The 13,409-nt window shown below is 41.6% G+C and overlaps 1 protein-coding gene across 3 annotated transcripts in view; it reads right to left on the bottom strand.

Moving 5' to 3' along the window:
• PRKN (parkin RBR E3 ubiquitin protein ligase) overlaps positions 1-4,533 on the bottom strand; it is a 1,064,961-nt gene extending 1,060,428 nt beyond the window's left edge. For 2 of the 3 annotated variants that reach the window (XM_032337965.1, XM_032337966.1), the window contains exon 1: positions 4,205-4,531. In XM_032337965.1, the coding sequence (XP_032193856.1) occupies positions 4,205-4,319 (115 nt within the window). In that variant the 5' untranslated portion in view covers positions 4,320-4,531. Of the gene's footprint in view, positions 1-4,204 lie in introns of all 3 variants that reach the window. The other variant, XM_032337964.1, reaches the window with a different exon arrangement.
• Between the last annotated feature and the right edge of the window lie 8,876 nt (positions 4,534-13,409).

Raw genomic sequence — 13,409 nt, 5'->3', positions numbered from 1 at the left:
TGCACACAGGTCTTCCTTTATCTCTTACCTCGGTTTTTACATAGGGGAAGGCTTCTGAATTTCTACAAATTATCTCCTGCCCAGCATTCACACTGAATTCTCTTATTGTTTATAATAGTTTCTGGACTTTTCTAAGCTAAAATCATGCCTAGGCTAAAATCTGCAAATAACGAAAATTTCACCTAATTGTTTTGAATTTTTACACCTCTAGATACTTTCTTTTATCTAATTGCATTGGCTAGTATTTTCAAAACAATGTCAAAAATACTCTGATGATGGAGGGTCTCACCTATGACTTGTACTTTTTCCACATTAAACTTTAAATATAATGGACAATAGGTGGGAAAATCTTGTTACATGATACTCAAAAACAGAGAACTCTGGGGCCAAGGGAACAAGAATGATTTGACTGCGGCCATGTGAACCACATTTCCAATGATGAAAGGGCTGCGGGCAGAAAAGATGTATTCTCACATGGGGTCATCAGGGAGCAAGCTTTCAGTTAGAGCAGGTAAGAGGTTTGTTTGTTTATTTATTTATTTATTTATTTTACCCATCAAATTTTTAAAGATCAAAAAGTTTGATGACCTACTATGCAGGAAAAGGCGTAGGGAAACGATCTCATAGATTGCTGGAGGGATGGATTAACTGCCAAGGAGAATATGGACAGCTCTATCAAAATCACAAAAGTGTACAGTCTTGGCCCACTAAATCTGATTCTAGGTATTAACACTACAGAAACACTTAGATATATACAAGATGAAGCATACATAAGGCTTTTTTTTTTTTTTTAAAGATTTTATTTATTTATTTGTCAGAGAGAGAGCGAGCGAGAGCGAGCACAGGCAGACAGAGTGGAAGGCAGAGTCAGAGGGAGAAGCAGGCTCCCTGCCGAGCAAGAAGCCCGATGCGGGACTCGATCCCAGGACGCTGGGATCATGACCTGAGCCGAAGGCAGCTGCTTAACCAACTGAGCCACCCAGGCGTCCCTGGGCTTTTAATTATAAGAGTGAAAAATGGAAAAATCCACATAAATGTCAATAATGGGGAATTATTAAACTTAATTAGCTTATGTTCTGCCCTTGTAAAAGAATACGATACAGTCCTGAAAAACAGACATTTCATATGCACTGATACAGGGATACCTCCACTGATTGAAATGCCGTTTAGATATGCTATTTTTTGTATTAAAGAGAGAAGTAAAGGGAATGTCTGCATATATGTATTTTTGTTGAATATACATAAAATATAATTGAAAAATATACCAAAATATGTGATGATACTGGATGCCTCTTAAGAGAGGAGCTGTCTGAGTAAGAGGGGAGGCAGGAAGTATTTCACTGTATATCTTTCTGCAAATCCGGAATTTTGAATAATGTTAAAGACGTTACCTATTTTTTAAAAATAAGGCTAAATTTTAATTAAGATAAAAAAAGATCTTATATGTTAGGTGAAGAATACGGCTTATTGGAAGATGAGAGTAAACAGAGCAAGGATGCTGGCAGGTGAGACAGGATGGTATTAGTGGGGCTGACATACCCAGAGTATGAGCTGAAAAACACCTGACAAACCTTGATGGTAACTGGATAAAGCATGGGGTGGGACAGGGGACCCACAAATGACATCTTGTACCTTTGGCTTGAATCACTGGGCAAACATGTCAACACTGTTTGAGATGAATATCACTGGGTGCCAAGTAGGTTAACAGGGGTAAGAAGACATAAAAAGAATTCTGTTTTGGCCCCACTGAAGTAGAGCATGTGTTCGATATGCTAACATCAAAGCTTATTAAAGTGTCTATTAACATCTACTTTTAAGGTGTGGTTCTTCAACTGTCTGTGGCACTAAGCATTCTTAGGATTACTGGTCATTTAGTTTATTATACTGTGACTATCTGTTTGCAGTTTTTTGTTATCTGCCTATTGGACATATTTTTCATATTAATTTGTCAAAACTGTATAGTAAAGGAAATTAGCCCCTTTATCATATATATTAAAAGTTTTTTTAACTTTTTAAGCTTTTTTTTTAAAGTACATCACTTTCACATTGTTTAGAATATTTTTCTTAGAGGGATTCTTAATTTTTATGTAGTTATATTTCTCAGTTTTTCTATCTTCTGGCATATATTCCTTTCACAATTAGGAAAAAAAACTTAAAGAGAAATCTCATTACTAATTATTAATATTAATGTAAATTCCATAACAGAGAAGATACATTTTATATGATTTCATAGGGCTTCAAAAACTAGGCAGGGGTTAAAGCATAAATTTGTCATTTTTATGTTAAACCACTGAAATACTTTTTATAAAGTTACAGGTAGCCTCGCTTTGTTCCTCAAGAAAAATGGTAAATTTAGGGACATTCTCCAACTCAAAGCCCATAATGAACAAAGTATTCCTTGGAGGAATGCTAGGTATTATTCTTTGTCACAGCATTAAAACTCAACCAGGGATAACAACAGTTTGCTTAGCATATTTTTAAAGCATGTTGGCACAGCGACTTTCTTCAATTATTTTTAAAAGCACCAGAGGACTCTGAGAGATATTGCTATTTTTTAAATGCTACTCAGTACAACTAATGATTTTACGAAATAGGCAATTATTTCCTTTGAGGTCAAAAGTAGATTTAATGTTAGAGTAAAACACCAAAATATGTGCAATTGCCTTTTCTCAAAATAGTAAATTAGCCCTTGACTCCCACCTGCACATCAGTATTTGTCTTCGTCTCTGGAACTAGCAATTAATTTGTTGCAGCAGCGGAGTCCAGAGATGCCACTCATTGTTTAACTCACCCAGGAAACAGCTGCTTTGTATTGACAGCCATGACACTTGTCTTTAACAACAACCGTTCCCATTAATGTGGGCTGACGACTTGCTGAAGCAACCCGTTCAACCTCGGTTCATTCCCTCAGTTAGTGGGCAGAGCGTGTGAGCAGCCACAGGATGACTGTGGTCCGAGGCAGCCACAGCCACAGGCCAACAGCATGGAATCTCACACACTAGGTCTACAGACTTGCTGGAGAATCCAAAAGAACTACAGGCTTTCGAGGAGACCCCAAAGAACCATCATCTTCTATTGTACCTGCAAAGCATGTCTTACTTCAAATGATCTTCGGTAGCTATTAAGATGTGTTCACACAATCTCTAACAATTTAATATCTGCCATCAGTCTGTTGTTTAATGTATGTTTTTCTTAAATTATGATTGAATTGCCTTTCATTTTTATAAATGCAGAAATTTTAAAAATGGAAGGACCTCCCCTCTGTACGAACACCTTCCTAATTCCACTATCTGGAAATTAGCCCTATTAACATTCTGGTGTACATTTGTCCAGATCCTTTTAATGTGGCATCATTATGTACACAAACATACCATTCCTGTGTAGGTTTCAGCGATGTATATATATACAAACACAAACATGTCAATCTATACTTCTGTTTAAACAAAAACAGTATCATACTAAAAGTTCCACAATTCCACATTGTACTCAGTAACACATCTCAAAACACCTACCATTCAGGTAACTACAGATCTGTTTCATTCTTTCTGCTCGTTTCACGTGTGCCATATTACACACGCATCATAATTTACACAAACATTCTTCCTTTGGGGGTACTGAAACTGCCTTCAGGTTCCATGATTAAAAATAATTCTGTAATAAAGATAGACCATGGCATTCTTCTTTGTAGATTTCTGTGAGACAGACTATTAGAAGTGGAACTTCAGGGTCAGAGGACATGTGCATTTCAATTTTTGATAGGAATTATCAAAACACCTTTCTAAATGGTTGCTGTACTTTACACTTTCATCAACGTGAAAAAATATTTTAAGACTATATATTCAAAAGGTGTTTTAAAAACTAGTTATGCATACCACACCATCTGCAGCATGTCACAGGACAAGTATGCCAGCACCCATGTAACTACCTTTCAAGGAGAACCACACCAATGACCTACGAGTAACATTTAGAAAATGGGATCAACTTAGAGGGAGGCGAAGGGGAAGAAATGTTTACAGCCAAGGAATGCCACAAACTCTCATGCCGCCACCACTCAGCCCTCAGTAGTTACCGCAGTCACCCAATTTTTAAAGACCTCGTGAGATACGAATGCTCCTCTCTTGACCACCAGCATGTAAAGCTTTATTCCACCAGGTCAACTCCGTTTTGCAAAAGGACTCTTCCCTGGGGAATGGTTGTTAGTTACCTTTTCCAGATGGCCTTTGCTGATGCTGCCATGCTCTCCTAAGGCTGATAGGACTGTTTGTAAAAAGAATAGAAGTAAGTGGTATTTCCATTTGTTCTTCAGAAAGGCTAAGCATTTTTGATGCTTTTATTTTCCAAGAAAGGAAAGAAGAAAGACACAGAAAGGATGGGATTGGGGCCCAGAGCAGAGCCCCCAGGCACAGAAGCGCACAGCCGGGGGAAGCCGGCCACTGGGCACTCTGTCCCTGCTTCTCCTGCTGCTTCCACACTTTCTCACTGATTCCTTTTCTTTATCAGGGAAAGGAGCACATAGAGAATAGGAAAAACAAACAAAAATAACTATATAAGTCTATACAAAAACTTTCTGAAAAGAAAAAGTCTCACTGACTTGAAATTCGTAGGTTCAATGGTCCCCAGGTTTTGGAATTTCAGGAAGCAGGAAATGAGAAGAAAAGTGGGGAATCCAACACAGGATCACTGAGTACTCTTTCAAGTATATATGTTAAAAACAAAAACAAAAAACAAACCTCAGCCTATCAACCTAGAATCTACCAGCAAAACCGTTTTATAAAGTAAATGCTATTTCAACACCAAAAAGAGTTTTCCCTAGACAACCTCCCAGGACATAAGTACAGATACGACCTATCATTTCCTTTTCTCATTTTTAGGCAGAGGATAAATACCCAGTGACACATCTTGGAACCAGTGCTCTATAGCTTATACCTGCCAGTAAGTCCCAGATTGCCAAAGTTTAAGTATTTCAAAAATCACAGTGCTGCTCTATAAAAAAAGGGAACTACAGGCCAATATCTCTGATGAACATACATGCAAAAATCCTCAACAAAATATCAGCAAACGGAATCCAATAACGCATTAAAAATGCCATTAATAACAAGCAAGTCGGATTTACTCCTGGGATGCAAGTGGTTCAATATTCACAAATCAATCAACATGATAATCATATCAACAAGAGAAAGGATACACACTGTATGATCATTTCAAAAGATTCAAGAATAGCATCTGACAAAGTACAACACTCATTCATAATGAAAATCCTCAACAAAGAAGGCTTAGAGGGAATATATACCTCAACATAATAAAGGCCATATATGAAAAACCCCCAGCTAATATTATCCTCAATGGGGAAACACTGAGAGCTTTTCTACTAAGGTCAGAAACAAGATAAGGTTGTCTACTTCCACCTCTTTTATTCAACATAGTACTAGCCATAACAATCAGAAAGCACAAAGAAATAAAAGGCATCTAGATCAGTAAAGAAGTAGTAAAACTTCCACTATTTGCAGATGACAGGCTACTCTATATAGAAAACCCAAAAGACTATACCAAAAAAACTATTAGAACTGATAAATTAATAAATTAATGGTTACAGGGTATAAAATTAATGTATAGAAAACCTTTTCATGCACATACACTAATAATCAAGTAGCAGATAGAGAAATTAAGAAAATAGTCCCCTTTACAACTGCACCAAAAACAGTAAAATATCTAGGAGTAACTTAACTATGGAGATTAAAGACCTATACTCTGAAAACTATAAAATATTGATGAAAGAAATGAAAAACAACACAAATGGAATGACATTCAAGGCCCGTGGATTAGGAGAACAAATTTTGTTTAAATGTCCATAGTACCCAAAACAATCTACAGATTTAATGCAACCCCTATCTAACACTAGCAGCAATTTTTTTCATAGAACTAGACAAACAATCTTAGAATTTGTATGGAATCACAAAAGACCTTCAACAGCCAAAACAATCTCGAAAAAGACTAAACCTGAAGGTGTCACAATCTCAGTTATCAAGATACACTACAAAGCAGTAGCAATCAAAACAGTATGGTACAAAAAGAGACACATAAATCAACAGAACATAATAAAGGGCTTGGAAATAAACTCACAATTATGTGGTCAATTAATCTTTGACAAAGAAGGCAAGAACATGCAATGGGAAAAAGACTCTTCAACAAATTGTTGGGAAAACTGGACATCTATACACAGAGGATGAAACCAGACCACTTTGTTACACCAAACACAAAAATAAACTCAAAATGGCTAAGGACCTAAATGTGAGGCCTGAAACCATAAAAATCCTAGAAGAGAGCACAGGTGGTAATCTCTTTGACAATGAACACTTTTCTAAACATGTCTCCCAAGTCAAGGGAAGAAAAAGCAAAAATTACCTGTTGGGACTATCTCAAAATAAAAAGCTTCTGCATAACAAAGTGAACAATCAACAAAACTAAAAGGTAACCTACTGGATGAGAGAAGATATTTACAAATGGCAGAGCTGATAAAGGGTAGTATCTAAAATACAGAATACAGAAAAGAGAAAATGTATACAATTCAACATCTAAAAAACAAATAATGTAATTTAAAAATGGGCAGAGGACATGAACAGGCATTTCTCCAAAGAAGACATACATACAGCCAACGGACATATGAAAAGACATTCAATATCACTCATCAGGGAAATGCAAGTCAAAACTAGATTGCAATATCACTTCTTACCTGTCAAAATGGCTAAATCAAAAACCCATTGGTGAGAATGTGGAGAAAAAAGAACTTTCTCTCTCTTTTTTTGTAAGGCTTTATTTACTTACTCATGAGAGAGAGACAGAGAGGCAGAGAGACAGAGAGGCAGAGGGTGAAGCAGGCTCCTGGCAGAGCAGGGAGCCCGATGCAGGACTCGATCCCAGGACCCTGAGCCGAAGGCAAATGTTAACTGACTGAGCCACCCAGACACCGTCAGAAGAACCCTCTTGCACTTTGGGTGGGGATGCAAACTGGTACAGGCACTCTGGAAAACAGTATAGCGTTTCCTCAAAAAATTAAAAAGGGCATGTATGGCATGGAGCACTGGATGTGGTACATAAACAATGAATCTTTGAACACTGAAAATATAAAATAAAATTTAAAAAATTTTTAAAAAGCTCCTCTACAATACAGGAATCACACTACTAACCATTTATCTAAAGATAGGAGAATACGGATTCAAAAAGATCGGTATACTGCTATGTTTATTGCAGCTTTATTTACAACAGCCAAATTATGGAAGCAGCCCAAGTGTCCACAGATTAATGAAGGCATGAAGAAGACAGAAAAATGGAATGTTCCTCAGACATAAGAAGGAATGGAATTCTGGCATTTGCAACAATATGGATAGAGCTAGAGTGAAATCAATCAGTCTGAGAAAGAAAAACATGATAATATTTCACTCCTATGTGGAACTTAAGAACTAAAACAAAGAAAGGGGAAAAGAAAAAAAAAAGACAAACCAAAAAATAAACTCTGAGAGACCAGAGGAGGGTTGGGGGTGGTGATGGGGAAATAGGTGGTATGATTAAAAGTACGCTTATCAAGCTGAGCACTGAGAAATGTATAGTACTGTCGAATCACTGTATTATACAAGTGAAACTCATATGACATTGTACATTAACTATATTAGAATAAAAATATAAATAATATAGAACTAGCAGAGAAAAAATTCACAGTGCTACTTATATAATGAAGAATGTATCCAATGATTATTTGCCTTTCGTTCTTTGTCTTACTTTTTTAAGATTTTGTTTTTTGGGAGGAGGGGCAGATGGAGAGACTCTTCAAGCACACAGACCCCCTGAGTCCAGAACCTGACATGACTCAGTCTCAGGACACTGAGATCATGACTTAAGCCAAAATCAAGAGCCAGAAGCTTAATCAACTGAGCCACCCAGGTGCCCCATCAATCTTTGTTTTCTTAAACCAGTGAGAATCTCCAGGTGTACATGTTTTCCATCCAATTCACAAAAGATCCCTATGCCTCATGTTGAATTTCCATCTTACCCACATTTGTCCCGAAGAGATGAAACTATGGAAAAGTAAGGGCCAGCAGTATGGGCGGATGGGACGTCACTACAGCCACTAAGTGTGGGCCATCTTCCACCCCAGCCCACATGCTAGCAAATCATCAGAGGTCAGGCTGCATATTTCTACTATACCTTTCCTCCCCTCAACAAATATTGACTCACAATCTAATGGAATATTCAGGAGCAGAGGTTGTGGCCCTGGGCAGCCAGCATGAATGCCGGGCCTGCCATTTATTAAGTCCGTCGCCCTGGACAGGTGACCCACCTCTCTAAGCCTCATTCTCCTCTTCTTGAAGTGGGAACAGTAACACCTGGCGTATAAGGTTCCTGTGATGATTACACGAGTCCACGTAGAGTGACAGGCGCTGCCCCACAGTAAGCACACAATATGACGGCAATTATGACCAGCCCCTGCCGTGTTGCTAGACATTGTGAATTCCCGAGCAATCAAAGAATCCTGCCCTGGGCGCCTGGGTGGCTCCGTCATTAAGCCTCTGCCTTTGGCTCAGGTCTTGACCCTGGGTCCTGGGTTGGAGCCCCCCACTGGGCTCCCTGCTCATCTCCCTCTCCCACTCCCCCTGCTTGTGTCCCCCCCCCCCCCCACTGTCTATCTTTCTGTCAAATAGATTTTTAAAAATTAAAAAGAAATATCCTGCCCTGATGGCGTTGACATTCTAATAGGAAAGACAGGTATGAAATAGCCATGGAAACTGAAAATAAATACAAAATACTAAGAAGCGGGTGAGGGGGCTACTGAGGTCTGTGGTGTTTGGTGTCCTCATGACTCAACCCTCTCTGAGATCTGAGGGAGAAGGAGCTAACAATCAGGCATAGAAGAAAAGGAACAGAGTTCTTCAGAGAAAAAATTCACCTTTCCTCCCCACCCCCGTAGAATAAATGTCACCAATTCTAAACAAGGCAGTGTCTTCAAGAGAGCCTAGTAATCTATGCATTGGTATAAGCCTTAAACAAGTTAGAATTTACTCCAATGCACATAAATCGCATTAATCTCTATGAAACAATCAATGACGGCGTTATATTCTAGAATCTTTCTGCTGGCGTTCCTCCAAAGCCACCGAAGAGCTGAAACAGCACTCATCAGCTCGTCTCACAGAATGCTTATTTTCTAAAGTGCACCAAGTAAGACATTAGAAAGACATTCAGTACAGAATATTAAAACTCTACATTTCTCAACGGCTGCATTGAGGAAAGATAGAAATTTTACCCTATAAAAAATTGTGAGTTTGGACCAGATCACTTTTTAACCCATAGCTGATGAATCAATCTTTGTTCTGAGTCCGTATTTTTAGGCAGAGCCGTATTTTGTCCTACAGGATGGCCTAACTCCTGAAATAAACCCATCAAGCCCCGAATTTCAAAAGACCCATAAGTATGTCTGGGGCAGCAGTCTTGGAATTACTTCCCCAACCTCTGTCACTCCCTATTTGTAGGAAAACTATTTCCAATTTGCTTTCTGCTGTGGACCCCTGGGGCAGCTCACGTGTCATAGCTCAGCTTCCGTGGCGTGCCTGCACCCACTCCCAGCAGCGCAGGCTGGCCACCGCCAGACAGACAACCGTCTCTCGGCCGAAACTCTTCCCGTACGTGAGAGCCACGGCCCTCCCTCAGGGACCCCTTCCGAAAACCTAAAGCAAATTTCCAAGTTTATAACTGAAATCTCCATTTATTTCTAAGGCAATACAATACTGGCATGAAAACAGAAGCAGATAACTTTATACACCAAAACAATTACACACCGTTCCTTTATAAATGGGGACAAGTGTCTTTGTCACCAGGACGGTATCCTCCAGGCTCCCTGCAGAACGCTGCTTCCTCTGCTTGTCCCCGCGGGCGGTGAGAGCGCACAGTATCATTACACGTGGGCAGGAGAGGGAGCAAGAAATAGGAGGACAGGAAGAAAGGCAGCTGTTTTCAGAGGCGCAGAGAATGGAGGGGTGATACCAAGGGGCCGGCAAGAGGGGAAAGAGGGGAGATTGGGGAGATGTAGGTCAAAGGGTACAAACTCTGACTTGTAAGTAGTTCTTGGGATCTAACGTACAGCACGGTGACCATGGTTAGTAACACCGTGTTGTATACTTGAAAGTGGCTAACAGTAGATCATCAATATCCTCACCACATACACACACACACACACACGCCGGCGCACGCACAGAGTGAAAACGTGAGGTGTGGATGTGTTGATGATTTCGATCTTGGTATCACACCACAATGTACATGTGTACTGTATCAGCAGGGCAGTCACTTCTTTTTAACGATTCATTTACTCAAGTACTTTGAGAGACAGAAGGAGAGAGAGACTGCGGGAGGTGCCAAGGGAGAGGGAGAGAGAATCTCCAGCAGACTCTCCCGTGAGCACGGGGCCCCACGCAGGGCTTGAACTCATGACCCTGAGATCATGGGCTGAGCGGAAATCAGGGGCTGGACGCTCACTGACTGAGCTGCCCAGACGCGCCAGCACAGCATACGCTTAAAACATATACACTAACGTCTGTTAATTGTTCCTCAATAAAGATGTGAATTTTTTTTTTTTTTTAACACGAGAAAGGAGGAAGAGCAAAGGGTAGGAAACAGTACGTGCAGGGCCTCCACACCTTAGTTCTTCATGATGAGCAAGAAATTAATGTGCTTTTGTTTTTAAAGTATAACACTTTATGACATAATAAGCAAAATGTATTACTCCCAAACTACCAGGAGAAGAGAGGAAATCAGCTAACATTAAACTTCATAGAGAAAACAGACATGTCACTAGGTGATACAGCTTTGCCTTGATATCTGTAAGATCATAAATACAGTCATCTATATTTTTCCTAGCCGGTGCAATAAAAAATGCTGCTTACTAATAACTCAGAACACCGCGATAGCAACAACTAATTTCTAAGCCCAGGCTTTTGTGTCTCACATTTTTATGCAACCCTTGAAAATCTCCAGAGATGTTCCACCAATTCTTCTTTAACAAAACAAAGCTAACTTAATCATTTCACTGATATTTTTTTTTTTTTTAAGATTTTATTTATTTATTTGACACAGAGCGACAGAGCACAGGCGGGGGAAACAGTAGTGAAAGAGGGAGAAGAAGGCTCCCGGATGAGCAGAGAACCCAGGGGTGGGGCTCGATCCATCATGACCTATGCCCAAGGCACACACTTAGCCATCTGAGCCACCCAGGCGCCTCTTCTCCGATAGATTCCAAAATGACAGATGCAGCCAAAAAGGAAGCCAGCCTACATTAACTTAAAAAAAAAAAAAAAAATGAAGCCATGACCCTATTTTGTGAATGGCCAACGTTCACTTATCTACTCTCTCCCTCGGTACCAACCTCAAGTGCAAAGGCACAAGATCCAGTGAAAGCCTTCAAAGTTCCATGCAAGCCTTAAATTTTCCCTCACTTGCATTTAAAAGGTCCCAGAAGATGACACCCGGGGCCAGTTTGATGGAGGCTATACACAGCCAATTGCTTGGCATAAGAAGCATTTCAGGAACACAATAAAGGAAAACCTGCAGCCTGAGAGTCATGAGCCGTGATGTCAGCTCACAGCCTTGGCCAACTCACTCTGGCCGCGGGGACGGCAGCCGGTCCCACAGCTGCCACCACAGAACACCACTCAGCATGGCCCCTTCCTTTCCACTGAGCCTCACCCCCTGCCAGTTCCTGGCATACATGGGGACCCACTGAACCGTCCGGCCCATGCATAAACATGGACGGGCAGGCAGCTGACCCCGCAGTGCCTCCCTGACCTGGGACAATCAGAACCGGTCACCCAGGCGTCACATCTCAGGTTCACGCGGCACACCTCCTCAGAGGGTCCCAGTGGGCAAGAGCCCTGATGCTGATCGCGGCGACCAGCCTCACAGTGGGTCAGGGACGGGGTCAGAGTGCAGGGCTGGACTGACTCCCTCCTCCCCTGGGTCCCTCTCCCAGCAGTTTCTCCTGTCCTGGGAGAATATGAATGAATGAAACACCTGCAAGAAAGCCCTGGCCCTGCTTCTGCGGGGAGAATCCAGCCTGAAGAAAACATGAAAACAAAACAGGTGTAGAAGATAAATCCTGCCACACCTCTTCTGCTCAGGCAGAGGGAGAGCACACTTCCATTCTCGTCACTTACCCCACACTTTCTACCCCTTCCGGGGATCCGTGTCACTAGAGCCCAAAAGGCACATTCTTTTTCTTTTTTTTTTTTTTTAAAGATTTTATTTATTTGACAGACAGAGATCACAAGTAGGCAGAGAGGCAGGCAGAGAGAGAGGGAAGCAGGCTCCCCGCTGAGCAGAGAGCCCGATGCGGGGCTCGATCCCAGGATCCTAAGATCATGACCTGAGCCGAAAGCAGAGACTTTAACCCACGGAGCCACCCAGGTGCCCCAAAAGGCGGATTCTTTATCATTTCAGTCACTTCAGCTTCTGGTCTCGGTTAGTTAGTTCAGGCTCACTATAGGAGGTTCCAGAAGCTCAGAAGACAACAGGAGAACGACAGACAGCACACTGGGGCGACGGGGTAGAGTTCTGAAGCCCTGGGCAGGGCGGGGTCGGGAAGAAGCAGCACCATCATTTCCTCTGTAAGGCATGGCAGCAGAAGTCACGGTTTGAAACCTAGATGATCAGAGACAGACCTGGAGTAGCAAGGCATTCATTCTGCGGCTTTGGGCAAATACTTGACCGCCCCCCCCACGCTTTTACCCAGACCGACATATTAGCAGGTGGAAAACCAGCCAAGTCCTCCAGTCCCTGGTTCCTTCACCCTGGCTCACGCAAGAAGCAGAGAAGAGCCCAAACAGCATGAAGTTTCCAGTGGTCACTGCAGGCCTCACTCAGGAGTGGAGACTCCAGGAGCTGAACTTGGAACATGCTGAGCTCTACCTCTGCCTCTCCTCCAGTGTCCCTTCTCCAGGCTACAGATTCTCCTGCAGGAAGAGATGCTCTCTAGAGACCTCACACATACTTGAGAAGTCAGGAAGCAGAACAGGTTTCCAACAAGTACTATTATTTTGAATTTTCTTGTTCTCCACCCACACCCCTGCGAAGGGAAAGGGGGTTAGGAGGAGAAATGAAATGTCCTCTTCCAAGTTTTGTTGTTTTTACGCCATCCTATCTCCGACCCCTCTTGCTCAGTCAGCAACATCATGTGCTGGTCAATGACATGCTTCTCTCCAACCTGCTGCTACTTGGAACCACCAACCCCGACCAACCCCGACTGGGAGAGGGAGATGGGCAATTTGCAGTGGGAAGCAGGGGTATGCGAGGTAGAGTCAAAGACTGACTTTTCCCTTTGTCCTTCCCAGATGGCTGGAAGCTGAAGAAAGTAAAACATTTGCCACATTTGTGGG

Source organism: Mustela erminea, chromosome 4 (genome assembly GCF_009829155.1).
Source record: "Mustela erminea isolate mMusErm1 chromosome 4, mMusErm1.Pri, whole genome shotgun sequence".
Classification (NCBI taxonomy): domain Eukaryota; kingdom Metazoa; phylum Chordata; class Mammalia; order Carnivora; family Mustelidae; genus Mustela; species Mustela erminea.
Note: the sequence above shows the minus strand (reverse complement) of the source record. Positions and strands in the feature narration are given on the sequence as shown.